General features: G+C 65.9%; 1 protein-coding gene across 4 annotated transcripts in view; it reads left to right on the forward strand.

The window, feature by feature from the left end:
* NHEJ1 (non-homologous end joining factor 1) overlaps positions 1-27,652 on the forward strand; it is a 30,223-nt gene extending 2,571 nt beyond the window's left edge. For 3 of the 4 annotated variants that reach the window (XM_059727548.1, XM_019493205.2, XM_059727547.1), the window contains exons 4-8: positions 398-536; positions 1,851-1,909; positions 26,559-26,667; positions 26,914-27,044; positions 27,279-27,652. In XM_059727548.1, coding sequence (XP_059583531.1) covers positions 398-536; positions 1,851-1,909; positions 26,559-26,667; positions 26,914-27,044; positions 27,279-27,359 — 519 coding nt within the window. In that variant the 3' untranslated portion in view covers positions 27,360-27,652. The other variant, XM_019493206.2, reaches the window with a different exon arrangement.
* The last annotated feature ends 324 nt before the right edge of the window (positions 27,653-27,976 follow it).

Here is a 27,976-nt window from a genome sequence, read left to right on the forward strand (position 1 = left end):
CACGCTGTGGGAGACGGGGTTGCCCTAGGGTAGCAGCGTGTGTGCCCTGCCTGGATGTCCTGCCAGCCGTGTTCTCCCTGCTCCCCCCAACCCCGGCCCGGGCCATGTGGCTCTAGGAGGAGATGCCCTCGCGCTCCCAGGGGGGCTTGTAGCACCCGCATGCCCCGAGTGTGCGGGGAGTCCTCAGCCAGCTGGCCAGGCCTAGAGAGCTTGTTGGGGTTTCCCATGTGCAGAGACCTCCCCAGCCACAGCATCCCGCTGCTGTGTCCCAGGACTGGGACATGGCAAGGGGCTTTCCACCTGGGCAGGGTAACTGCTGTGTATCGCCTGCTGCCAGGAGGTGACCTACAGAGGCTCACGGCCCCTTTCCCCGACCCCTTTGTCTCCCTCATTTCAGGTCTGCCAGCACCTGGCGCGGCCCCTGCTTCGCATGAGCCTGGCCCTGCAGTGCCAGCTGCAGCACCTGGCCTCACTCCTGCTGCAGAAGGACGCTGAGATCGAGGACTACCGGGAGAGTGGCGCTCTGCTCAGCCGAGGTGAGTGGGGCTGGGAGCAGGGACTGTGTTTCCTTCCCCGCCACCCTAGGCTGGCCTGTGACGGCCACCTGGCCAGTGCCCAGCCGGCCTTGCTCCATGCTTGATGGCAGCCAAGAGCCTGGGGTGTGGCCCCCCCAGGGAGACCCGGCCCTCGCCCGGTAGCCAGAAGGCTTGGGGGGCTGCCAAGGGGCTTGGTGCTGCCTGCCACGGGGCTGGGAGGGGCCTGGCGGCCTGGGACAGGTGCCAGCTCCCGTGCACATGGGCTTGGAGCACAACCAGGGGCTTCTTCTGAGACATCACAGTGTTCACAGCTGGGCCATGGGCCTCTGGCCAGCACCGGAACATTTCCCAGGGCCTGGCCCCCTCCCTGGATGGGGAAGGGGACCCTGAGTCCCATTTGCAGCGTTGAGGCTGCCTGGGCCTGGCGCTGGGTCTCATGGGGCAGCAGCACTTGGGGGTCATTGTCCTTGCCCGTCAGTGCCCCTCTCCCTCTGGGGACCCCTTGGGAGCTGGGCCTAGCCCGGGGCTACACCTCTGCCAGTCTCTTCACCTGCGTTGTGCAGCATGGGGCATCAGGGAGTCCAGCTCTGCCAGCATGTACCTGTCCTCTGGGATGCCTAGGGCCAGGCTGGCACATGTGGCCCCTACTCCGGGGTCAAAGGCGGTGCTGAGCTGTCTGAGCCATGCCTGCTGCCAGCTCCCATGTGCTGGCTTGGCAGGGCTCCCTGGAGCTGGGGATGGTGTGGGGAGGTCTGTCCCATCACCATCACGTCCTGCCTCCTCACTGCTAGCGGAGAAGCTGCGGCTGGACCTTCTCCAAGGGACAGGGGAAGGAGAGGCTGTCGGGTCAGCCAGAAGGCACGGGGCAAGGCCTAGTGGTGGGGACATGCCTGGGGGGAGGCTGCATGCCCCCCAGAGCATAAAGGAGCCCCTCAGGAGGCTTCTCCCGTCCCCCAGACCCATGGACAAGCTGAGCCAGGCAGCACCTGCTCTGTGCTCCAGCCCTGTCTGTGCGCTGCGGGTCCTGGCTAGAGCCGAAGCAGAGCTGGGTGCCTGGAGCTGGTGGCCAGAGCCCTGTGGGGACGAGTCCTCGGCCTCCTGCCTGGGAGAGCTGGAGGCAGCCCCTTTAGCGGTGTTTGCATTCACCCCCTGGTAGACCAGCCTGTGCCGCCCATGCCCTAGGCTCCTGCAGCAGGTGGGCAGAGGCTTCCCTGATGCCAAGGCCAGTGCCATGTGGTTCTGGGCAGGGGATGAGGGAGGCAGGGGCCGTGCCCGGGGACCTCTGGCCTGCCCTCACGGATGGTCTCCCTACAGACCGCCTGCAGACGGAGCCCTTCGAGGAGCAGGCCGTGCTGCAGAGGGTCCTGGCCGAGGTAAGAGTGTGTGGGAGCTGAGGTGTACTGGTGTAAGGGGCCCGTGGGCTCTGTGCCCGCTGGATGCGGCTTGCATGGGCAGCCTATTGTGGCACCCCAGACCAGAGCACACGTGAGTTAGTGTGTGCAGGGCTGCGGCTGGGGAGGGGCTTGGCGTGCCAGCGCTGGGCTCAGTTGAGGCTGATTTGGCTTCGTGGACTGCAAGGGTGGCCTAGTGTGCTGGATCAGGGTTAGCAGGGCCCAGGGTGCTGGGCTGTGGTTGACATGGGCTGGTGACCGTGTGCATGTGTGAAGCCCTCGAGGCCGTGGCCAGTCCCATGGCAAGGACAAGGCAGGCTTGCCTGGGGGAGGGGGGGGTCGGGACACCTCTCTCCCTGAAGTGCAGAGGATTAATACTCCTGTATCTGTTGGGGGCAGGGGGGTGCAGTGGACGTTGCAGTTCCTGTGGGGGAGACGACAGCTCTCTCATGGGCCTACCCGTCACCTGTACATGCATCGCTGGGGCCTGGGTGCCCTCTCCGTGCAGCAGCTACCATGGCTCTGCACCCTGAAGCTTGGGTTGCCCTACGTGTTCCTGGGACCTTGTGGGATTGTCATACGTGGGTTATGTGGGCCTTGCCCGTGCTGGGCCAGGACTCGTGCCAGAGCCATAGGAGGGGCCAGCTGGGGACGGGAGCACATGGATGGGCTGTCTCCACCCTGGAGAAGTTCTCTGGGAAAGCCCAGCTCTCTCAGCCGCTCGGTGACCCCCACAGACCTAGTGTAGACAGCGCCCTGGTGCCCGGCCTGCCCTTACCACCATCCTGTGGAAGTCAGCTGCTCCCTGGGGTGAGAGGCACCATAACTGCCCCTGCGCTTGCTGCTAGTAGCCAGGCTGGGGCTGTGCCGATGCTCCTGTTGGACCTCAGCTCCATAGGGTCTTGGCTACAGGCTCTTGTTTCCCTGCTCACTCTGCCTTGGAGGGGGCAGCCTGACCCGAGCAGGGGGGTTTCCCGTCCCTCTGCAGCAGGGGCACGGCCTTGGCCTGGGGTCTCTTCAGCACCCACCAACCCCCTGGCAGTGGCAGGGCCAGAGACTCTCCATGTCTCTGGGCAGCGGGCCTCGTTGCTGTGCCTGGAGCTGGGGGGTGTCAGGACTGGGTCAGTCCAAGCTAAGTCTGGGGGGTTGGGATGGGGGTCGGCTGGAGGGTACCCCAGAGCCCGGCCATGCTGTGATGCTGCGACTCACATGACAGCTCCCGCACCCGTCCTGGGATAGCTTCCTTGGTCCCTGCTGATCGCGGCCTGGGATGGCTCTGGGGGTGCAGGCCAAGAAAGCATCCAGGCTGCAGCATAAGCACCTCGTTAAACTTCATGAAGGCCTGGATAGAAAGGGTGGGGACTATGGGGCTCCCTGCTATGGGGCCGTGAGCTGGGGGGCTCGGACAGCTGCAGGGAAAGGTCCTTGGAGTGGCTGGAAGCGATAGCAGACATTCGTTAGCTGGCAAGCCTGGTCGGGGGCAGCGGGATGCCCTCAGTGGGGATGGGATTTTTGCTGTGTTGACCACTTATAGCAGGAGCTGGAGCTGTTGGGGAAACCCCCTGGCTGGCAGGGCCAGGACAAGAGGAGGCTCTTTATACTGGCAACAAGTAAACGCAGGTCCAGGACTAGCTGGAGCAGGGAAGAGCATCAGTCGACAAATATGTTGGGAAGGAACCAGGGTGAGGGACTCATGCCCTGTGAGGACTGTCCAGTTCTTTCCAGAGGCTCTTCAGTGCTGTATTTAAGGACAAACTTTTTTCATCCAGGCAGCTGGGATGCTCTGCACCCAAGAGTTTGAGAAGAGCTGGCCAAGGAGTCCCCAGCCACCGGTGCTCGTTTATAATGAACCCTGGAGTTCTGGGGAAGTTCCAGGAGGCGGGAAGGGGGCTGGTGCTGGGCCAAAGGGCTGGTGAGATGGGCTGAGGACCCCCAATCCTGACCTTGGCGTGGGCAGAGCAGTGGGTCTGTGGGAGACATGTTGTGCCCTTTGTGGAGATGACAAATGCAACCAGTAGGAGAGGATTCAGGAGGGAGCACAGAGTTGTGACCGAGAGCAGCGAATCCTTGGCACGTGCCTGTCACTGGAGTTGGGGGCGACTTCTGGTCCTGGGCTCTGTGACTGCATGTCCCCCTGCCTCTGCCCTCGCTGGTCGTCTGCTCAGCCCCCTGCCTCGGGCCAGGGTCACAGGCACCTGGGGGTCAGGACAGCTTTCCCCCAGTGCACGGTTCTGGGGGTGTCCCGAACCCAGAGCTCTGGAGACCGTCTCCAGCGGGAGCTGAGATCCCGAGCGAGCCAGGCTGGGAGCAGTAGTATGGGGCAGGCCCTGGCTCACACACTTCTCTTGCATCCTGCCGTCAGGCTCTGGGTCACTGGATTTGGGGTCAGGAAGGAATCCTCCCTCCCCAGGGCAGATCTTCTGCTGGGACCCGCCAGGGGCATCCAAGCTCAGCACCTCCGTCCTTGAGGCAGAGCACCCGCTCTCTCCTGTCCCTGTGAGCCCAGGGGTCAGTGCTGCTGCAGGCCAGAGCCTGCCCCGGGGCCGGAGGGTGGTGGGCACTGTCCTGGGTGAGCTGCCCCTGGGTGGATGCACGAGGAGGTGGAGGGGCAGGGGCTGGAGGGAACTTGAGCATCTCAGCAGGGTCGGGGAGGCTTTGGCTGCAGCTCTGTGCGCTGGGCTGGTGACTGCCGACTCCTGAGAGCCCAAAGAGGAGCCTGTGGCAACGGGGCTGAGACCAGGACAGCTCCGCCATGGCACGTTCATGCTGAACGCCTGTTCCCCGTCACGGTCTGTATTCCTCAGGCTGGGGCTGTGCTGGCTGCCTGCCACCCTGGGGGTCAGAGGGTTGAGGCCTCCCAAGAGGTGCTGGGTGCTGGCTGCAGCCCAGGCTGGGGCTGTGCCCATGCTCCTGTGGGACTCAGCCCCGCAGGGTCCTGGCTGGAGGCTCTTGCCCCCCTGCTCTCACTGCTTTCGGGGGGCGGGGGCGTGCAAGGATTTGCCCCCTGCTCAGCCTGGCCCGGCCAGGGGGGTTTCTCCTCCTTCTCCAGCGGGTGCACGGCCTGGGCCTGGGCTCTCTCCAGCGCCCACCAACCCCCCTGGCAGCAGCAGGATGTTGGCGGCTGTGGCCCCCCTGCTTTCCTGGGGCAGGGGCGGGGGTGATGTTGGGGGCTGTGTCGGGCAACTGTGTTGCACGGCTCTGGGTTGCAGATGGGTTTGGTTTAGATGGGGCCGATCCTGCCTTGGGCTGAATGTGACCCTGCAGCTCTCTGCCGGCCCCATGGCGCTGGGACCTGCCTTGGGCTGAATGTGACCCTGCAGCTCTCTGCCGGCCCCATGGCGCTGGGACTATAGGAGTGTTCAGTCCAGTGGGGGAAGCCAGAGCAAGGACACGGATCTGGAGCTGGACTCATTCAATCTGGAAACGGGGCACCTCAGTTCACAGCTGCAGGCAGCGCTGGGGGCTTCAAGCTGGACCAGGGCCTTGCAGGCAGGGGCCATATCCAGAACAGGGTGCAGGCCCACTAAGAAAGAGCTGGCCAGGCTGCGTCCCCCACCCCCCCTCCATTGCAGAGCCCCAGGTACCAGAGCCGTCAATGCCCCTGGCTCCCCCCAGCACGGCCCGCACGGTAGCTCCGAGCCAGCTGGTCCCCGGGCGCCTGGGGGTTAACGCCTCGCATGGAGACTTCCGCTTGAGCCCTGGGAATATTTATACGTTTAGGAAATGTCGCGTTCGCACGCGCAGCTCTTGGCAGGCGTTCGCTCCTCGAGCAGCTGCCGGCAGAGGTGGGGAGGGGGCAGAGGGCAGCGCAGGGCACAGCCTGAGCTCTGCAGGATTTGGGGCGGGGGCTGGATCCAGCACCTAGGGGTGCCCAGCAGGGTTTTTGTTGTGCAGAAGGGGGTTGCCAGGACCTGTCTAGTTCAGAGTCCATGTGAGAGGCCGGCAGTGGCCGTGCCCATCTGCTTGTGGGGAGAAGTATTATTCTCATAGCACCTTGAGTCCCACCGGCCAGGACCTCACTGTGCATGGGGCTGTACAAACCCAATGCAGGCCCTGGGGCAGGACACAGGGAGGTGACACTGGGCTGGTGAGGGGCAGGGATCCTTTTAGCCAGCTCTTTTAGGACTCTTGGGGGCAGCAAGTCTGGATGAGAGGTTTCTGCATTGGGAGCTGGGCTGTGGCCGGGTTCTGGGGGTCATCGCGGCCGAGGGGGGGCTTGCTGGAGGAACTGAGGGGGGTAAGTGACCTTGCCAGCGTCCATGGGGGCAGGGGCTGATGGGTGCAGTGGCTCTGGCCAGGAGAGGCCTGGCTCCCACGGCACAAAGTGGGGCAGCGGCATGGGCACGTGCCTTTTGGGGGCTGGAAGCTGCCGGCCATGAGCATGCCGGTCTGGTCAGTGCAGGAGTTGTGGCTCCCCTGCCGCACGGCACTGAGGGGCACAGCTGTGCCAGGAGATGGTTAAAACCCCCTTCCCTCCTCCCCTGACACGTGTCAACCCAGCAGGTCTGTGTGCATGTGTGTGTGCACATGCACATGTGCATGTTCGTGCGCGGGTGTGCACATACATGCTTAAATGCGCATCTGCACATACACATTCAAATGTGTGTGTGTGGATGTGAAGTGATTCTCCCAAGGGCATGCTGGGAAGCAGTGGCAGAGCCAGGAACCTGAGCCCCTGGCGCTCTGGGCCCTGAGACCTTCGGGCACGGGACAAAGCCTCAGGCGATACCGGAGCCCAGGTGGTTTGGGGGCTCACGGCAGTTTGGGATACCAATCGGGCAGGCACCTGGAGACCCTTTCTCCCCTGGTGGTCCCGGGTGCCGCATGCAGGTATTTTTATCCGGGGGCCGGTGTCTCCCCCGGCGCAGGCTTGGCAGGCAGCGCGGGGCCGCGGCAAACAGGACGCGGCGGGTTCACAGGTCGGGCCGGGCCGCGCCCGGAGGATGTGCCGTCCAAACAAGCCGTCCCGGAGAGGAAGGTCAATGCGCGGGTCCCGGGCAGCACGGGGCCGGGGCACACGGGCCACGGGCCACCCCGACCGCTGACGTCAGCCCCCATGCGGGGGTCAGCGCCCCTGAGAGCCGGGCTGGGAATGCCGCCAAGGGCGGAGGGAGGCCGGGCCACAGCCTGCACAGCAGAGGCGGGCGTGGGATGGGCGCCCACCCCTAGAGGAGTTGCAGGTGGGCTCCATGCTCCCCAGGCAGCCCCCCATGGCCTCAGCAAGACCCTGAAGGGGAGGGGGATCCCAGCCCTCCCGACCTGGGGGCGCTTGCTCTGGGGCTTGGCCCGTCCTTGCCTTTGCACCCTCCTGTGTCCCGAGCAGTGGCAGGAGGCATGGGCAGTGGCTGGCTGGGCCTCGGTCTGCACCAGTCTGCCAGCCCGTATGATGCGTCTGGGGGGGGTCCGTGTCCCCTTCCTCCCAGACTCCCCACCCCTCGCCCTGAGCTGATGGCTGCAGGGGATCTCTCCCTGTGACCAGAACATGCGGGAGTGCATGTGCAGAGGTGCGCGGTGCACCCGCCTTGGCACGTTCATGTGGAAGCTGGGTGGAAACCAGCCGTAGAGTTGTTCCATCTGTTCAAGCCCCAGCATTGGAGCGGGTCAGCTCTTTTCGTAGCTGGATGGCCATTTCCATGGCCCAAGGATGACTTTGCACGTGTGGCCAGTCTGACTGCCAGCAACTCGTGTAATAACGTGTGATGGGGCCTTAAGGTCCCTCTGTGTGAGTGTGTTGGGGCTGTAGCAGGTCGCGAGCCAGGGGTTGGGTGGCCTGGTGGTTAGAGGCATGCGGTATGGAGCCTCCTCTCTCCCCTCCGGGGGCCTAGATCACTGGCCTGGTGCAGCTCGTGGAGGTGCGTAGCCTGAAGGTCTCACAGCCCATTGACCCCAGGGAGGCAGAGTTGGCTCGGGGGTGCCCACTTACCTCTTCCTCCCTGTCCTGGGTGTTCCTGGGCTCCCGGGTGCCCCAGCGGGCAGGGCAGGGCAAGGCCAGGGGAAGCCCTGCAGGAGCTTCCTGGCATCAGGGAAGCTGGTGACTGGGGGTGCCTATTTTGGGGCAGGAGAGGGCTCCTGGCCTGGCTGCAGGGCATGGCCTGCACAGGCCCCGGAGGCTTTCCTGCCTCGTGCCCGGCAAGCCTGAGGGTCTCATGTCCCCCGAGTAGGCAGAACGAGAGCCAGGGACCAGGGAATGCGGCAGTGGAGGTTCCTGGCTGGTCTGAGGAGTGGGGGGTGCACGGGCTGGGCTGCGGGGCCGCAACTCGCCCCCTTCTCCCAGGCTCCATCAGCCCCGTGTGGTCCTGGGCTCAGAGCACTGCGAACTGGGAGGGCGGGGGGAGTGTGCGCATGTGTGAGAACCCGTGTGTGTGTGCGAGTGCATGCATGTGCCATGGGACGCCACGTGTGCACACGTGCTTGTAGAAGCGTACGTGTGTGCCTGCATGTGCATGCATGCTACATGTGGACATGTGAGTGTGTATGGGTGTACATGTGGGAATGGGTGTGCATGTATGTGGGTTTACGGGTATGCACTGTAAATGGGTATGGGTATGGTTTATGGGTGTATGCATCTGTGTGTGCATGCACGGGTGTGTATGTGCATGCATGTGGGTGTATGTGTGTACTTGTGTACATCTGTGTATATGTGGCTGCAGGTGTGTGCATGTAGGTGCATCCATGCATGTGAGTGTGCCCACGCGTGTGTGCATGACTGTGTGAATGTGCATGTGTGTGCATGTGCTCCTGTATATGTCAGGGGAGTGGGGGGAGCTGGGCACAGCTCATTCTCCCACTGCACTCGGAGCGGGTGGATGTGGAAACTTGGCCTGGCCCCAGTCCTCGCCTGCGCTGGGGGTCAGGGGGAAACCACAGCGGGGTGTTAATGACAGTATTAACGAGGGGCGGCCACGTGCCTGGGGCATGGACATGGGCAGGGGATCCCGCCCAGCCTGGGGCAGCCAGTGCTGCGGGTTCAAGTCTGTGACGCAAGCAGACCCCGGTGCTTCTGCAGTGACGGTGGCAGCTGAGGGGACCTGGGGGTGCAGGGCTGTGACTCTCGTTGGGGGCCGTCCCCCCGCGTCTTACAAGAGCAGCAGGGGGGAGGTCAGAGCCGTAGGTCTCCAAGGCAGAGGCTGCGATGGCTCCGGGGACGCCAGCTCCCTTGTGCACGCAAAGCCGTACTTCCCCACTGCGCCCTCAGCGCTGCCCTGCCCTGCCGCCGCTCGTGCCCATGGCACATGGACACACAGGTCACACCTGGCTCACGGTGCTGAGGGTCAGATGCCCTGGATTGTTCCCCCCCCAGCACTGCCCATTTGACGGGGGCTCCCTTATGGCTACGCTCCCCAGTGGCATGCCAGACCCCTGCTGTGGCTGGCAGCAGCAGGACGTTGGCGGCCGCGGCCCCCCTGTATCCCAGGGGTGATGCTGGAGGTTGTGTCGGGGTGATGGTGTTGTGCAGCTCTGAAGTCACACACATCTGGGTTTGGACAAGGCTGATCCTGCCTCGGGCTGGATGTGACTCCCCAGCACCCCACTGGCCCCATGGCGCTGGGACTAGGATTTTCTGCTTCCTCTATGGCATCCGCTGCTGCCTTCCACCACAGACAGGGCCCAGGGCGAGGCGGGGGAGTCCCAGCCCTGAAGGGGGGTCCCCCTGGGCGTCCCCAGCACCGGCACGCAGCTCTCAGAGACTGCTCTGTGCCCAGCTCATGGGCTGCACCCGGGTCCCAGCCAGACGGACGTCCCCAAACCCACCGACCGCAGACCCCGTCCCAGGGGCCGGCGCGCTCGTCCCCTCTGGCTGCATGAAGCAGCCGTTCTTCTCCTGGCACACGTGTGCCCAGACGGTCCCCTCCGGCGACGGGACAGTACACACAGCTAAATATAAGCTGGTGGGGCGCGGGGTGTTTGGTGGGGCGCGGGGGCCGCTCTATGCCTCTTTTCATGGGCAGAGCTAATGAGATGCACGTCGTGAAAGGCCCCAGGTTGTGTGGGACGCGTCCCGTCCCGGCTGAGTCACGGCAAATATTTACCGAGAAAAAAAAAAAGAGAGGGAGAGAAGGAAGGAGGGGGGTGAGGGGGAACCGGGCCACGGCATATAAAATTAGCACGCTGAAAATAGCCCAGGTGCGCGGGGAGCCCGAAAGGGAACAGACGGGGCAGTCTGCGCGGGGCCGGGGGGGCCGTGGCCGGGGAGGGAACGGGCCAAACCCGCCTGGTGCTAAATAGAGCATTAAAGCAGCGCTGTGCGGCCGCCTGGCTGCCGTGCTGCAGGGGTGGGGGGGCCACGCTGCCTCCCCACGGCCGGAGCCGCGCGGGGTGTTATATTTAGCCCCGTAATGACGGGCCTGCGGCTGCCGGCGCTCGCGGCCGCGTTGCAATTACAGCCTGGCTTATAAATTTTATTTGCCGGCTTCTGCTTCCCCTCCTCTTCCTCCGCCCCTCTGGGCCTGGCGTGGGAGCTGGACTGGGCTGGGCACGGGGAGTCTTGCACCGGGGCTGGGGGAGCCCCTTGCCCCGTTATTTCCTGGGGTTGCTGGGATTCCCTGCACTGAGCTGACCCCCACCCCAGTGATGGGGACTGGGGACGGGGCTGTGGGCCTTTCCCAGCCCTGCTTCTGCTCTCGGCCTGGATCCGTTTGATCCCCTGGCCTGGGAGATGTGGGCTCATGGGAGCCATGGCCATGACCGTGGGAGCTGGCTCTGGCCCGTCCAGGCTGGCGGGGGTGGAAGGCAGCCAGGGCTGCGTGTCCCGCCCCGTGCCGGGGGTGGGGGGCCCGGGACGTGAGGCCGGGGTCCCCACGGGTCCTGTTTTGCCCAAACAAAGGAAGCGCCTTGCATTGCTGGAAGTGGCGTGCTCGGCCATCCCGCCTGATAACCCCGCGACCGGGCCCTGGCCTGCCCCTCACCCGCCGGCCCACGCGGGGGGAGACATCGCTTCCGCCCGGACCGGATTCACTTCCCGCCCGGCGTGTGCATGCGTGTGCGGCCGGCCCCGTGGCCGGGGTGCAGCTCGTGGGCTGGGTGTGGGGGTTATCGGGATCTTCAGCTTGGACTGCGGGGAAGGGGCTGACCCCTCAGCCAGGGCGATGCCCCCACAGCGGGCACAGGCTGTGTTTGACTGCCCGGGGGGGGCACCAGGGGCGTCAAGCCCACCCCTTGCTGCATCCTGGGTGCGGGTCATGGCTGAGGCAGGGTCTGGGTCTCTGTCCCCTCCCTGCAGCCTGAAGCCAGTGGGCCTGGAGGGAGCCTGGCACAGGAGGGTGATGCCCCATGTACTTCCGTCTCAGGTGTGTGGGTATGTGGATGGATGGATGTGCTTCCACCGCGGGTGTGTACATGTGTGCGTATGCATGCGTGATGGTCAAGTGTGCTCCTGTCGTAGGTGTGTGTGTGATGGCCCCATGTACTTCTATCCCAGGTGTGTGTGTGCACGCGTGCATATGCATGTGCTTCCACCCCACATGTTGCGTTTGTATGCATGTCATGGCCTTGCATGCTCCTGCCCTAGGGAGTGTGTGCGTGTGTGTGTGTGATGGACCTATGTGCTTCTACTCCAGTTGTGTTGTAGGGGTGTGTGGGTGTTTGCATGCATGCTTCCCACCCCAAGTGTGCGCATGCGTGTGTATGCATATATGATGGTTCTGCATGCTGCCACCCTGGGTGTGTGCCTGTGTGTGTAATGGCCCTGTGTGCTTCCATCCCAGGTGTGCGTGTATGTGCACATGCTTCCACCCCCAGTGTGTGCATGTGCATGTATGTATGTGTGATAGTTCTGCATGTGCCTGCCCCAGGTGTGTACATGTATAATAACTCCATGCACTCCCATCCCAGGTGTGTGTGTGTGTATGTAAGTGCATGTCATGGTCCTGCACACTCCTTCCCCAGGGTGTCTACGTTACTGTGTGTGCAGCCCCAGGTGTGTGTGTGAGGGCTCCCTGTGCTCCCACACTGGGCGTGTGCACGTATGTGTGATGCACGCCTCCGTCCTGGCTGTGTATGTATTGCCCTGTGTGCGTGTGTACAGTGTCCACCCTGGGCCCGTTCACGTGTGCTTGCCATGCACCACATGTACCTGCTGCCTTGGGGCCGGGGCCTGCCGGCTCCTAGTGAGGATGTGCTGGGGACGTCTAGTGCAGCCACTGTTGAGGTTGCGCAGGGTTCGCGGGGCCTCGTCGCACCACGGCTGTTGTGGCCGGGCCGATCGCGCCCGGCTTTGTCCACACCCGGGACCTGGCATGGAGCAGAGCCGTGGGGATCGACGGGGTGCTGCCTGCTGTGGGGTGTGACTGGGGTGTGGGGCAGGGCTGGGCACTGGGCAAAGCTGGGTGTGTGATGTGGAGCCAGGGGTGTGTGAGCAGCTCTTCCAGCCCCTGCGCCCACCCCAGCTGATGCCCTTCACTCCTGATCCGCAGCCCCTTTGCCCCCCCCAGCTCTGAACCCCCACTTCTTGCAATCCCATTAGTGCCTGCTCCACAGCCCCTGCCCCCGCCAACCCCGCCCGCACCCCTCATCTCCCCCAGCCCCCAGCTCTCCCTTTTCCCACGGAGCGCGGCTGGGCTGAAACACTGTGGGCCTGTTGGCCGGGGCGTCGGTGGTGCTGGGCCGCGCCGGGCGCGGACGACAATGCCCCGCACAGAATGGGTCGGGGAGGCGCTGACGCCGGGCGGGCGGGCGGCCGGGGCCAGGCTCTGTGCAGCCCATTCACGCCGGCTCTATAAATACTTTACTACGTGGCACCGGGAAGGCTTCAAGCCCCCTCTTTATTTTGTGTTTCTGGGTTGTTTTTTTTTTTTTTTTTTAACTAGCGCCTGCATAATATGGGGATTGTGTGGCCGGGGGCATGGGCCGGGGTGCGACCCCGGAGCCGGCTCCGGGGGCCTGGCCGGGAGCGCGGGACTCGGCTGCAGGGACTGGGCGCAGTCCTGGCTGCCCTTGGCCAGGGAGTTGCAGGGTGCTCAGGCCTGGGCTCTGGGCAGCGGGTCTGGGGCACTGCTGGGACGTGCCCGCCAGGGCCGAGGCTCCGTGGGCAGCAGCTCCAGGGCTTTGATGCCCAGAGCAAGGCATGTGTAAGTGGGAGACCTTCATTGCCAAGGTCTGGTGCGGACGCTGGGCCCCGCAGCGCCTGCAGCCGCCTGTTTCAGCCCTGCTCCGGGTTCCAGGCTCCGGGCTCTTCTCCTGGGGGCTGGCAGGGACCCAGTGTCCATCACCCCTTTATTTTCTAGATCATAAATTGTAAGGCCAGAAGGGACCTCGGCTCCAGCCCTGGACCTCTCCTGTGGAGAAGGCCAGGGCCACGAGCAGGGCAACAAGGGGCTGTTCTGACTTCCCTCATCTCTTGCATTAGCAGGAGGCCACAGGTCGTGGGCATAGCTCTGCAGGGCACGTGTTGGCCCCAGGGCTACCAGGAGCCTTCCCCTAGCCCAAGCCAGTGGGACACAGGGGCAGGGGGTTGGGGAAGAGCCCCATGTGTGCATTTGTCTGTCTGTGCACCAAGCCAGCCACGGGGTCAAGGCGAGGCCGCAGCAGTGCTGCCAGGGCCAAGGGCAACGTGGATGTCCTGGCAAGCTACAGGCCTGTTAATATTCATGAGCCCACAGAGCCTCATCCATATGCATGAGCTGCCCCCTCCCTTCGTGCCAAGGCTGGGTGTGGGGGGTGCTGGGGCCGGCATCGTGCCCTGGCACAGCTGTTTGGCCGTGTAGTGGAGACACACCCATGCACATGTGTACATACATGAGTGGACACATACAGACATGCACATGGAGGCAGGCACGCACACACGCAGACATGAACACGCATACATACATGCACATGCTCCTGTGCGCATGCGTGCGCACCTATACATGCACTTGCATCTACATAGCCATACACATACATGTATGCACACCGGCACACACACATGCATGTGTATGTGCACACAGGCATGCACACATGCATACACAGGTATGCACATGTACATATGTATGTGCATGTACATGCACACAGGCATGCACGCGTATGTACATACACATATATGCATACCCATACATACGTACACATGCACACACACATACACACATGTGCATACTCATATACACATACATACAAATAGATATATAAGCATGTACATGCACACACACACGTGCCTGTATGTACACGCATGCCCCCACACACACCCACGCACACCCACAGCCCTGCTCCCTGGGGCTCCAGGGCCTGGTAGCCATGGCTCCTGGGGGCTCTGGAGCCGACCTAGCACTGTCTAAGGCCCTTGCAGCCCTGTTCACCCCGTGCCCTTCAGTTGGGGCCCTTGCATCCCCTTGGGGCAGAGGATCTGTCCCAGGCTGGAGGCGGGGAGCAGGTACAGGGTACAGCGCAGGGTACGGGGCTGGCTGGGTCGCCCCTGGAGGGGTCTGGGCAGGGGAGAGAGGAGCAGGCGCAGGCGGGCACCTGGGCACTGGATCTGTTCACCTGCAGCATCATGACCCACGGGAGGAGGGGGACAACTGTATGGACGGGGGAGACCGATAGGGCCTGCAGCCTCTTGGGGGTGCCAGCTTCCAAGAGCCACATGCTGCCTCCCACAGGGCCGTTCACTCTGAGCCCTACTGATGGCGGCTCTGGGTTAATATTTGCCTGAGGTGCTTTTGGGGCCCCAGGAAGCAGGGGCAGGGTCCCTGTTGCTCAGAGGCCCCCTGGCTGCACCCCCCCGCCCCTGCCAGGACCCTCTGCCTCCTGGCCTCCCCTAGTGCTGGCCTGGTCCATGCGGCCTCAGTATTACTGATGGGACCCCCCCAGCCAGGCCCACGTGCCTGCCCTGGAGGCAGGTGTGTGGGGGGACCATGTGTCGGGGTGAAGCCCCCCAAGAGGCACTGGGTGCTGGGGCTGTGCCTGGGCTGTGCCAGTGCTTCTGCTGGGACTCAGCCCCGCAGGGTCCTGGCTACAGGCTCTTGCTCCTGCTTACACTGCCTTGGATGGGGGCAGGGATTTGCCCCCTGCTCAGCGTGGCCCAGCCGGGGTGGGGGGGGGGGGGTTCCCCTCCTTCTGCAGTGGGGGCACGGCCTGGGCCTGGGCTCTGCCCAGCGCCCACCACCCCCCCTGGCAGCAGCAGGAAGTTGGCAGCCACACTCCCTCTGCTTTCCTGGGGGCAGGTGCGGGGGCGATGCCCAGGGTTGTGTCGGGGTTGACAGTGTCGTGCAGCATTGTGGTCTCACATGGGGATGGTTTGGATGGGGCTGATCCTGCCTGGGGCTGGATGTGACCCCACAGCTCCCTGCTGGCCCTGCAGCTCTGGCGGGGCACGAGGGGTTAATAGTCCCTCCTGGGGCCAGGTTGTGGGCAGTGGGGTGACCCCTGGCGGTCACACTGGGCATCGCCATCATGTCCCGCCTGTGGGTCCGAGGGGTGTGAGCTAGGGGCCTGTTCACAGCTTTGCTTCCCCCCAGCAGCGGGGTGCCACCAGCCCTGGCCCTCCGCTTGGCCCCGAATGTGCCCACCCTGCTGGTACCGGGTACGGCTGGCCCCGTGCAGGCCAGCTGGGGCTGGGCGTACAGAGAGGAAACCTCCCGGTTTCCAAAGGGGGTTGTCTCTGCGCCACGGGGGCACCGGTCCCGTCCACACCCTCCACGCAGGGCAGTGCTGGCTGAGCCCTGCACCCCGGTTGGGTCTCCAGGCAGAGGGACCGTGGGCAGGGGGCTGCTGGGGCACCGGGACTGGGAGCTGGCTCTGAATTGGGAGCGGGCCGCGTGGCCCTGCCCCGGTCCTTGGCGATTAGGCTGAGGTTTGGGGTTTCTTTGCTAGGCCACGGCGCGGGTGGGGGGGGAAGCTTGCCCCGCGGGGCCTTTTCAAGTGGTTTTGCGCGGGGCACGTCTCCGGGCAGCGCCGGCTCGGCAGCTCCTGCTAATTACAGACGCCTCCGTCCCACTCGCCCGGCCTCAAAGGATGCCTGTGTGCGCCGGCCCCGCCACCGCCTCAATGAGACTCTGTTCCGCACGGCTGGGGCCGGGGGCGCTCGCCCGCTCCCCTCTCCCTGCTCCTGGGCGGGGGGAGGCCGGGCACCCCCGTGTGCCAGCGATGGCATGCAGGCACCCATCTGCCAGGCACCCCCATGTGCCAGCGCTTGCATCCTGGCACCCAGGTGTGCTCTGGGACATGGATGTGTGTGTCTGCCTTTCGGAGCTGTGGGAGACCCAAGCATGTGGCTGCAGACCCTGTCTGGTGGGGGGCAGCCCCCACAGCCCAGCTCCAGCACCCTCCTGGCTCTCAAGCCGGCAGCTCTGGGTCCGTGAGCTGCATGTCTTCGTGGGCCCAGCCTGTGCTGGGAGTGCCTATGCCCACTTGTGCAAGGGATCTCCCCGCTGCCCCGGTCAGCCCAGGCATCTGGGGATGGAGCCCGGGTCCCCAGGGTGGTGTGGGGCGTGCTGCATCCCTGGACAGCCCCCCAGCTGGGTGCATGTGTGGGCACGTGTGTGCAGGGCAGAGCCGCGGGCCGGGGCCGTGGTCAGTAAATACGTGGGGACCAGCTCGTCCCCTCCAAAGGTCAATATTTGTGCGAGGTTAATTTTAACTTAACGAGCAGTTGTTTGCTGAGGCTGCCCTGCTGTCCCAGGTCTCTCCCACAGCCCCCGGCCCCAGGGAGCTTGGGGCTGGCACATGTGTGCACGGGCACACGCACACGGGATGCAGGGGCTTGCCAGCTCGGCCCAGGCCTGGGGGGGGCCTGTGTGTGTCCGGCATCGGTGCAACCCACAGGCCTGGGCAGAGGGCACCCGTGGGCCAGACGTGGTGGCTGGGTGGTGCCCTCAGTGCCCTGTGAGGGCTGCGGGCAGCCAGGCCTGGCCACACAGGCAGGGTCTCTCCCTCTTTCCTGCGGGCACGGCCCCCGGGGACCAGCTGGTGTCTGCGGCTCTCACCTGAGCCCATCCATTCGTCTCTGTTGACCTGGCTGCTCTGATCCCAGCTCCTCGTGTGCGTCACACACCCGCCCTGGCAGTGCCCAGGCCTTGCACAGAACAGCGTGCGTGTCCCCTGCCTGCCCTAGCAGTGCCCAGGCCTTTCATCGAGCAGCGCGAGTGTCACACACCTGCCCTAGCAGTGCCCAGGCCTTGTACAAAGCAGCGTGCATGTCACACGCGTGTCTTGGCAGTGCCCAGGCCTTGCACGGAGCAGCGTGCATGTCACGCCTGCCCTGGTTCAGTGGGAGCCCCCGTGTCCTGCAGTCGGGGGTGATGTTGGCAGGGGCAGGCCCCAGTACAGACTGGCACCGTGGTGGAGGCAGCGGTGCCCGTGGTGCAGAGGCCGGCGCCCCGGTGGAGCCAGAGGCCTGCCCCGCCCTGCCCTGGCTCCATGTTTTGCTGCCCGCCCTGTGGGCACTGAGGTTTGCTGTTTCTCTCTGTTCCTTTTCCGCGCCAGCCCCGGCTGCCAGCCTCCGAGGCCTGGCTGGGGCGTGGGCAAGCCTGGGCCTTCCCCCCACCCCCAGCCAGGCCACGAGCTCATGTCGTGACAGTCCTGCGGCTCCGGGCTCCCGCGCTCCATGCCCGGCTGGCCCCCACTGTGCTGGCTGCAGCTCACCAGGCGCCCACACCTGCTTCTTATTGGAGACCCTAGGACAGGCTACTGCCCCCCTCGGAGCCCAGTCACTGACTCAGGCCGGGCATGGGCATTCCTCAGCCGCCTGGGTCCCGTCTCTGGTGGCCCTGGGGGTGGTGTCCCCCTCTGTCTGCCAGTCAGGACAAGGGGCACTGAGCTGAGTGGGTCTGGGGTCCCCAGGGCCAGAGGCAGCAAGGGGCAGTGGGGGGGCATGCACAGGACCCCAGTGTCCAGGGCACAGCCCCAGCACTGTTGGCCTCGTTAGCACCTAGCCTTCGTTAGCACCTGGCCCACCTAGACATGGCTAGAGATGCCCCAACCGTGCCTCGCCAGCAGCCGTGTCTGTGCCTGGCTGTCTTGGGGTAGGGATGGAGTCCCTCAGCTCCAGTGCTACCCCCACTTCAGCTGGCCCTGGCAGGGGTTTGGGGGCTGAGCAGTTAGGGGTGGGCACCGGGCGCCCTATAAATAGCTGGCGGGTGGGCATGGGCGAGGCGGCCCGGCGTTCGCCAGCTGTTCCATACCAGGGCCTTTCAAGTGGCTGCCGCAGTAACCATGGGCACATCTGCTCACATCTGGCAGGGGTTCGGAGCCAAGCCCAGCCGGCAGCTGCCGCCGGCCCCAGCCCTCCCCTGCCCTGGGCCTGGCGCCCCCCCAGCCCACGCGTGGCACCCGCCGAGCTGGGAATGGCACCGGGCTGCCGGCACCGAGCTCTCCGGAGAAGGCCCAGGCACGGCAAGGGCAGCCCCACCCCTTCCGGGCTCCCGCATTGCCAGGCTGCTTGGACCCGTGTTGGGCAGCTCTAGGGCAGGTCTCGCCGTCCTGGTCTCCTTTAAGCTCCAGCACCCGGATTCCTGGGATCAGAGTGGCAGCCCCGGGGATTGCTCCTCACCCTCCGGGACTATTTGGTGTCCTCATTTCGCAGAGAATAAACTGCTGGTCTCTGTGGGCCGCCACTGGGTGGGCAGCCGGCGTGTTCAGATGTCTGCTGGATGTTTGCCGAAGGGGCTGGGATGTGCCATGACCCTTGGTGCCAGCTGGGCTGGAGGGGGAAAGAGGTGGGCTTCACTTGGTGAAAAGCCATCCCAGACTTGGGGAGGGGCTGGGGCCACCCAACAAGGGGGAAGCGCTGCGGCATCCAGTAAGATCTGAAACCAGAGCTCGCCCTCTTTGACCGGGCAGCCGGGTTGCTTCACACCCAAGAGTTCTGAAAGAGCCGGCCGAGGGCACCTCCGGCCACCAAGCCTTTTTTGAACGAATTTGGGAGCACCTGGGAGATGGAAGGTGCTGAGCCAATTTGTAAAGAGGGGCTGGCCAGACAGCCTGGGGGCACCAATCCTGGGCCTGCTCCCAAGTAGGCTGGGGGGGGCTCATTAGTGAGGGGTCCATAGCCTTGAATGTGCTGCTGCCTGTCATGGGGCTTCAGGGACATGGGTCTTGTGCGACCACCTGGATTCATGTGCAAGGAGGTGTTGGGCTTGGATTATCTTGGGGAGCAGGCAGTCGGGGAGCCTGGCTCAAAGGTCACAGCACACGAGTGGTGGGGGGTTGGAGGGTTCAGGCCGAGGACAGTCGTGACCTGGGCTCACGCCAGTCACACACAAGTGTAGCCTGGTGCCCACGCAGCCCTTGGGGACGAGGGCTGAGGGGTGCAATGGTGGGGTTGGGGTCATTTGTGCGCTGATCCTGGCACCTCTATGCCCCCCACCCCAGTCCGGTCTCTGGAGCAAGCTCAGGCCTGGGGTCTGCGGGGCAGGAGGCGCCTCCAGGGTGTGCAATGCCTCTGCCCCTGACAGCATGTTTTATGGGCGGCAGGTGCCTGTAATGGGACCCGCGCATTGGAGCCCCCCTCTCCTCGCCTGGAGATGACCCCAGCCAGGGCAGGGGCAGGGGCACCTGCCAGAGTCACCCCACGGTGCCAGCCCGGCGCCGGAGGCAGGCAGACGACAGGCGCGTAACGCGTGATTTCGCAGCCCCCCGGTGCCCTGTGGCCCGCCCCCAGCCCTGCGAAGGGTCTTGTCGGGTGGGATTAGGCCAAGATTTAAGCCTGGCTGCTGGTGCCCCCAGCACCAAGGAGTCGTCTACCTCTGGGACCTGCTTGCACCAGAGGTGGGGCGGGCATGGTCCTGCAGCAGGTACTAGGTCACGGGCGCTGCCTGGGGCTCTGGCACTGGTGCGGGCCGTGGGGGTGGAGGGCAGAGGCCCAGCTCCACCTGCCAGCGCTGGAGTCCGGGTTGCACGCGGGGGCTCTTGTGGGGAGCGTGGAGCAGGGTCCATGTCCCGCTGGGTGCCACCATGCTGGGCACTGGGTGCCCCGTGGTGATGCCACGCATGTCTGCTGTACATGGCACTCGGCACTGCCATGGAGCAGGGACATGGGGATACGTGTGCACGGGGGATGGTGCCTGGCAGTGCCACAGAGCAGGGACATGGGGATGGCGCCCGGGGGGCCACTCTGACGTGCTCCCAGTGCTCCCTGCCCTGCATCACGCCGTGCCCCATGCCTGGCTGCTGCCCCCATAGCAGTGCAACACACAGCCCCCTCACCCCCGGTCATGCCCGGTTGGGAGCTGCCGGCAGGGCCATGCCCCCCACGCCCGCTTCGCCAGCTTCCCTGCCCGGTCCCATGGGCTTCTCTGCTCCGGTGTCGCTTCCTGGTGGCTCCAGGCCCGGGTAGCTTTGACTGGCTTCGCGTGCGCTGGAATGCGGGAGGCTGCTGGCCCGCGGCCAGCCCAAACACCCCTGCCGCCCCCGCCCGCCCGCCCGCCCGCCGCCTGCCCGATAAGACCGAGCGCTCCGGCGCGGCAGGTATCTCGCGCCCGGCCCAGCCCGCGGCCTTCCCGGCGCGCGGCCTTGAAGGCTGCCCTTTATTAGGGGGAGTTGGGGGATGTGTTGCATTGGGTGTGCATACACGTGTGTATCTACATGTGTGGGAACACATACATGCATATGCACGTGTGGGCACTTGTGCGTGCGTGTGTGCGCACATGTCTCTGTGTGTGCATGTGGGCCTGCCTGTGTATGTGCATGAGTGTGTATGCATGTGTAGGCAGCAGGGAATGTGTAAGTGTGCCTGCATGTGTGTGTGCACACGGGCCTGCGCGTGTGTGCACCCATGTGCATGTGTAGGTGTGTGGGAATGTGTAAGTCTGCACATGCATGTGCATGGGCACGTGTGCGCGCATGTGCATGTGTGCCTGTGTGTGTGCATGTATGTCCATGTACACACACGTGTAGGTGTGTGCAGGCATGCACGGGTCCATGTGTGCGCCTCCTATCCCCACGGGCTGCCCGCAGCGCCTCTGGCTTGCGCTCCAGGCCAAACCCACACGCCCGCTGCCCGAGACCGACTCGAGCCGGCTGCTTTGATGCGCGGGCCCAAGCACACACCCGTGCGGCCTCGCGGCCGCTGCGTCCAGAGCTGCCTGGGTGCAAAATCGGGCCCTGAGCCTTGTGCATCCGGGGCAGGGGGCAGAGCCCCTAGCCCTCACCTGCCTGGAGCAGGGCCGTCCAGAGCCAGGGCAGGGCATTCCTGGGGTCCCTGCCACCCCCGAGCTCTCCCTGCTGCACCCAGCTCACGGTGCCCCGTCACCGGGTGCTGCGCTAGCCCTGGCGCCCTGTGCTCTGACACTGCCCCCCTTGCCCCCAAGCTGGGCACGGGGCTGTGGGCACCAGGAGACTCTAGCCTGGCTCGACAGATGGCCCCCAAATGCCACAGGCATGGGGTTGTGATGCCCCATGCCTTGCAGGGGTCTCGATGGCTGCTCCCACCCCAGCCTCCTCGGTGCCAAACAGGGCCCGTGGTAGTCATTGTGGGCAGCTTCGTGCCGCTCTGCCCGGCTGCCCTGAGCACTCCTACCCCCTCTGAGCCCCGGGGTGGGATAGGGGCTAGTCTGGGAGCCCCTCTCCCCCCTCCAGGGTCTGCAGGAAGCGGGGCCAGTGGGGTCATGCCTGTGTGTTCCCAGCTGTCCCGCGTGTAATCCCCTAGAAAGAAAATCCCCATCTGATGGATGGCCCCTGCCCACGCTGCTGCGGGCACTCCCTGGGGACGCAAAGGGTCCGGGATGCACCTGCCCCAGGCAGCACGGAGCCAGTGGGCACCTCTCGCCGGCTGGGCTGCAGCCATAGGGTCCCCGGGCGGGGGTCCGGCCGGGGAGAGGGCACCCCCGGGTCTCCTCCCCGGCCCGGGAAGAATCGCGGGTCTGTCTGGCCGCGGGTTTCCTGGGCAGCGAGGCCCTTTCATGTGGCTGCTGTCAGCTTGCATGACATCACTCGGAGCGGCCCCTCCTGCCAGGAAAACCTCAGCTTTTGGGGTGGGGGGGTTGACATCACCCCCCCTTCCACCCGCAGCCCCTAGGCCTGTGTGTTTTGGCCGGGGGAGAAGCCCGCGGGGCCGGGGCCAGGAAGAAAGGTCACTGCGGCGATTTGGGGGCTGGGGACGGTGGCGGGGGGTGGAGTGTTTTCCAGATGCTGAATAAACAGGACCGGGCGGGGGCCGCGCCAGCCCCGGGGCCACACCCCAGTGCGTTATTTTTGCCATGAATGGAGGGGCTGTGCGCTCGCTCCCGGGGCCGCAGCCGGGCTGCCTGGACCCGCTCCAGCCAGGCCCAGGGAAGCACCTGGCAGGCACCTGGGGGGCACCTGGGCACCCGGCTGGCACCTGGGGGCTTGGCTGGGAGGGGGGGCACGGGGCCATGTCCCCGCTGGCGGAGCCTGACTCATGCGTGGGATTAGCGTGGCTCCCCGTGCATGCCCGCTTCCGTCTGCCGGGCCAGGGGGTGCCCCGAACGCGCCCAGATTCCCCCAAAACCCCTAATCCCGCCTGGCGCGGCCCCAGGCCACTCCTGCCCCCGCCTTTGTCTTGGCGGGTAATCCCTCCGGTGAGGTGTTCGGGGTGAGGCCCATCCCCATGTCCACCCACCGCCTGCATGAGCTGGCAGCAGCGTGAGCCACTCTATAATAACAATGACGGCGCGGCCACAACTGACCCACTTCCCTGCCCTGCCCCACGGTGACGGGGACACTAGGGTGAGCCGTGCCCGGCTCCCAGCCCGCCGGGACTTCCTGGCAGAGCCGGCCGGGAGGAGGCTGGGGTGCTCTGCCTGGCCCACACGACCCACCAGCCGGCTGCTGCTTGGGTGCCCTGGGGATGCGCCTCGAGTGGGACTTGCTTGGGGGTCGTGGGCCCAGGACCGGGCCACAGGGACGCCGTTCTGCACCTGACACGCTCCCTGCCCAGACCAGGGAAAGGCAAACAGGCGGGCAGGGGTGCAGGCAGGGTGTGGGCAAGTGAACCCCCTGCTTCCCCATGCCCTGCCAGGACCCTCTCCCCCCTGTGCAGCCCCTCTGTAGCTGCTTCCTGACGGGGTCCTGCCTCAGCTCCCCTGTTTCCTGTGGGAGGGGACAGCTGAGCCCGGGGAGCAGGAAAGACCTGTGGGCCAGCCCCAGGAGCCCCCAGCCTGCTCCTGCCCCACCCCAGCAGGGCGACCGAAGCCTGTCTTGGGGCCCCGGCGCTCTGCTCTCTGTTCCTCCGTGCCATCTTTTGGGGTGCTGGGAGGGTTGGGGCAGCCCAGCTGTGCCTGTACTGCACTTCCTGCCCATGTCTCATGGGTGCTGAGCCCCCTCTGTGCCCTCTTGGCTGTTCATAGCCCGTCCGGCTGGCTACCCCCGGCCCTTTCTGGGGGTGCATCGTGAGCACGTGTGGGGATGGTGGGGCTGCGGCTTCCTGCAGCAAGGAGTTCCACGGCTCCTGTCTCGGCTCCGTGCTGCACAGGGGACAGTCCTGGGGGGCTGCGGCACGGGCCTGCGGGTGCCCATCAGCCAGACGCTGGTGCTGGGTGGCAGGCAGCAGGGAGAGGAGGGCCGTGCGGTGCCCTGCTCCAGGTTGCTCCATCCCAGGCACCAGCTCCATCCTAGGGCCCCGGTGCAGTGATGTGGGGAGTGCGGGGCAATGCCCCGAGGGCCCCGAGCAGAGAGAGGCTGGTGCCAGGAGCAGGCTTTGCCCTGGGCTCGGCAGCGCCCTCGTCCTGCCATTCCCCGGCCGCCCCGCTCCACCACGCCACTTCCATGGAGCCGGGGAAAGCCGCGGCTTCCCCTCCCGGGCCCACGCCCTCCGCGCCGGCCGCAGCGTGAGTTATGAAGCGTGCCCCTGGTGGAACATGTGCTGAGGCCGGCCGCGGGAATGTGGGCAGAGCCCAGCGCCCGGCCGCAGCCGCTGGGTTGTAATTTCCACGCCGGCCCCGAGCCCACTGTTTTCCAGTTAAAAATACACGAGGAAACGGGAGCAGGGGGGGCTGCAGGGCCCCAGGCGCTGGGCTGCGGAGACGGCTCCGGGTGCTGGCCTGGTGCCCGGCCTGCCCTGAGCCAGGTGGTGGGGGGCACCGAGAGCAGCTCCTTGCTGCCAGCTTGGTGCCGGGGAGCCAGGGCTGGGGGGAGCCAGGACAGGGTTTGTAGCCCCGGCGCTGGCAGGGGAGAGACGATCTGTACCAGCAGCAAAGCGGGTAGGGGCTGGGGGACCCTGGGGTTACCCCCTCCTCCCTTGTGCAGCCGTGGGGCAGGGCAGGCAGCACCAGCACCTTCTGCTCCATCTGGGCATGGTGATGCCCTGTCCCCAGGGCCAGCGTCGGTGACATTTACCTGGCAGGGCACAGGCGCTCCCAGATGCCACAGGCACCTGCCAGCGTCTCACCAGTCTGGAGACGCGTGCCCCCTCCAGTGCCATCCCCTTTTATCACTAACCATTGACCCACGCTGCCTCTCCTCCCTGGCACCAGTTCGTGCCATGGAGACAGGATCGTGGCCTGTCCCCAGGGGAGGGAGCAGCCCGTGCCATGAGCACCCGAGAGCCCCCTCCATGCCTGGAGACAAGGAGCCTGGATAGGGGGGGGCTGCTCTGGGGTGCACCTGAGTCTGGCCCTGGGTGTAAGGGAGGGGACCCCAGCCCAACCTGGGGGCAGGTGGGCAGGGCAGCCCTCGTCTGTCCCACCCCCACCCTGGGCAGCTGCCACCTGGGCATGGGATAGTAGGGGGCAGTCAAGGCTCCAGGCAGCTTGGGGTGCACTTGGTGCCCACGGCCGCAGCCTTGACTCGCCGGCATCCGATAGGGGCGGCGCGCACGGCCTTGTGTCCGGGCAGTCATAACAGCTGGGCCGGCCCCCGCGTCCCGGGCGGGGGATGAGCTGCCCTCTCACCCCCAGCCAGAGGCTCCTGCTCCCAAGGACGTGGCAGGCACGGCTGCCAGCTCCCTTGGCCCCTGGCTGCTGTGGGCATGGAGCCACCGTCTCCCCCGTCCATGCCAGGGTGGGAGCTCATCCCCAGAGTCTCTTGCCAGGCCGTGGGACCGTGGCAAATGCCCTGTGGGCTGGACGCCTCCGAGGAGGTCCCTCCTGTGCCCATCACGTGCGGCAGGATCTGGGCTGGTCGAGCCCGGTGCCTCCAGCCTTGGATGCTCTGGGGAGGTTGGCATGGCCCTGAGGGCAGGTCCCGTGCCCCGGCAGCCTGGGTGCAGGCTGGAGCACTCGGACAGGGGGGAGAGGCAGGGGCAGGCCCTCCACAGCGCTGGGCCTCACGTCTCATGCCAGCCGCGCCAGGGGAGCGGGGCGAGGCGGGCCACCGGCGGCACCGTGCCCATGCGGCGTGGGGTAGGCGCTGCCCTGCCCCCGCGCTCCGGGCACACATTGCAAACTCCCGGGCAGCTGCTGTTTGCTTTGCGCTGAATTATGGCTCCGGCTGGTGCCTTTGATCTGGGCGGCTCCGGGCTGCCATTGTCCTGCCTTGGAAGCGCCTTCGCTTCCCTGCCTCGCCCGCCGCCCCCGGGGATGGGTCGATAGCGGGCGCGGCGTGGCACGGCCTGGGCACGGCGCAGTTGCTCCCGGGCGGCTCCGGGAGAGGCGGAGGAGCCGTATCCTGGCCTGAGCGCTGGCTGCAGGTGGCAGCGGTGGCCGTGACTCAGCCCGTGCCCGGGCACTCCCGTGCCCTGCCCAGCCCAGGCCGGCTCGGGGCGGCACAGCTGAGTGCAACGACCGTGGGGCACCTGACTGCAAGCCCTGATCCTGGGAGCTGGGGCAGCACACCCCAGGGGTCCTGCTGCCTGGGGCTCAGGGATGGGGGTCTCGCAGCTGGCACAGCTGGGGGGTAATGCACGAAGCCCCGGGGGATGGCAGAAGGGAGAGTCCGGCAGGGCAGGGGCCTGCACCGCCACCTGGCCCCCCTGCCCCAGCCCCAGCTGGGGAATGAGGGGGGGGCTGTGCCTTGAAGCTCGGAGCAGGACATGGACTTTGGCCTTGAGTAGCAGCCGCCCCCCATCCTCCTCCTCCTCCTCCGCCGAGAGGAGCAGGGCCTTTATCTCTTACACTTTGTTCCCGTCTGCCCGGGCAGGGAGCGGCTAGTGGGGCAGAGGTTAGCGCCCGCACCTTTGGCACGCACGCGCCGGGGCGGCTTCTCAGGTTTGCCCAGAGCCAGGAGGCCACGGGGCTGTCACAAGGGGGGTGCCCTCAGGGACCCCCCACCCAATGCAGCCTCTGCCGGGAGCTGGGCACTGTGCCAGGTGCTGCCCATGACCCCTGCTCTGCTGCCTGCTGGGGCCTGACTTGGAGCACGTAGAGGTGGGGGCCAAGGATGGCCCTGCCTGGCTGTGGGGAGCACAGGGTCCTGGGAGGTCCCACGGGGACGCTCGAGGTCCTGGGACCTGGTGCTGGCTCTAGATCTGGCTCTGGCTGTTTGGCGCCCATCTGGTACACTTGGTGCTGGGGAATCCCCTGCCATCCCCAGGGCAGGCGATGACCGGGGCATGCCAGCTCTGTTCAGGGCACTGGGCTGTGCCTTCCTGCCCCCAGCTCCTGTGGCACCCACCCCTGCCAGCTGCAATACCCTGCAGGTGTATTGCAATGCACCGTGCCCAGGCGGCAGTGCCAGCCCCTGCCCCGGGAATGCTGTGCAGCAAGGGGGGTAACAAGGCAGGGCCGCACTCCCTCGCACTCGGCACCTGGGTGGGACCTGCCTGCTCCCTGGAGCCCGGGGGTCTCTGCCACAGCTGTCCCCAGACCTGACAGTGACTCTTCCCCCGCAGAGCCTGGCCCAGGTGTGCGGGCCTGAGGATGGGCAGGCATTTGCAGATGAGCTGCAACCCCTCTACATAGCCGTGGTCCAGCAGGGAGCCCGGACACGGCGTGGCTCAGGTGAGGGGGGCAAGAAGGAGGGTGGGACAGCGTCACGGGCTGCGCTGGGGGCACCAGGCCTCTGCCAGGGGCTGCGGGTCTGAGCTGGCTGGACTGTGCCTCCCTCTCTGCCGCAGGGACATTTGCTGGGTGAGAGGAGGCTGCTCCCCAGGGCTGCAGACCCTTGCCCTGTAGCCGGGGTGTCGGGAGCTCCTCGCCCTTTCGGTCCTGCCCCTGCACCGACCTGTGTTTTTGCCCCGGTCCCAGAAGAGACCCCGGAGCTCGCTGCACCCCACGACGAGGCTGCAGGGGCCACAGACTCGGCACTGCCACCGGAGCCGCCGCAGGGCACATCGGAGCCCCCGCAGTCTCCAGCCCGGAGCAACGGAGCCGCTGTGGTAAGTGCCGAGGGAGCCCGAGGCCTTTGCTGCCCCCCAGCTCAGGAGCAGGGTACCAGGGGCTCGGGGAAGGGGGTGGAGGCCTGGCCCCGATCCTGATCCAGGGGGGCCAGCTGACTTGGGGGCGGAGGGCCCCGGTCCTGCCCTGGGGCTCTCAAAAGGTGTCCAGGTCCCCGCCAGACCCCAGCGGGCCTGGGAACTGCCCCCCATGCCTGACGCTCCCTTTTTTCCCAGGAGGGCTCATCTCCCAGCCAGAAGCCGCGGCTGCTCGTGTCCAAGCCCAAAGCCAAGAAGGCCAAGGGTCTCTTCAGCTGACCTCCGGCTCTGTCCCCCTCCCTGTGGGGTCACCGCTCCCCCCGGCCCCCGCTCTGACCCCCTCCCTGCCCCGTCCACACTGCACCGAATTCGGCCCCTTCTTGCCTTGCCGTACCTGTCGCTGCCCCACCACATCCCACCCCAGCTCCAGGACACTGCACATATTTGGGGAGACACTACCCGTGCTCAGGGGCTACAGGGCAGGGGAGGGGGTATTGGGGTCTCCGCTCCTTTGGTGGCCACTTGCACTGCTCCGCAATAAAGGGCCCTGGTCCCTGGCCGGGGGCATCCGACATTGGCTCTGCTGGCTTTCTTCTGAGGATCACATGGAAGCAGGGCCTCCCAGCCCCGTGGACCGTCTGCGCCCCAGGTCCGGCTGCAGCCGGGACGACGGCCCCCTTCTCTGCTTCTCACAGACCCGGACTCCCCTGTCCTGCCCTGCCCTTGCTAGCATGGATCCGTTGCCTGGCCAAGCCCCCCCTGCCCACCCTGCGCCCCCAGCAAGCAAAGAGGGTAGAGGCCATGGGGGACTGGGATGTGGGGGGACCCCGGGGTGGGCTGGGGCGACTGGGCTGAGCACTGACGTGCTGCCGGGGGGCCAGGCTGAGGTCCAAGCT

The sequence above is a fragment of the Alligator mississippiensis genome, chromosome 4 (genome assembly GCF_030867095.1).
Source record: "Alligator mississippiensis isolate rAllMis1 chromosome 4, rAllMis1, whole genome shotgun sequence".
NCBI lineage: Eukaryota > Metazoa > Chordata > Crocodylia > Alligatoridae > Alligator > Alligator mississippiensis.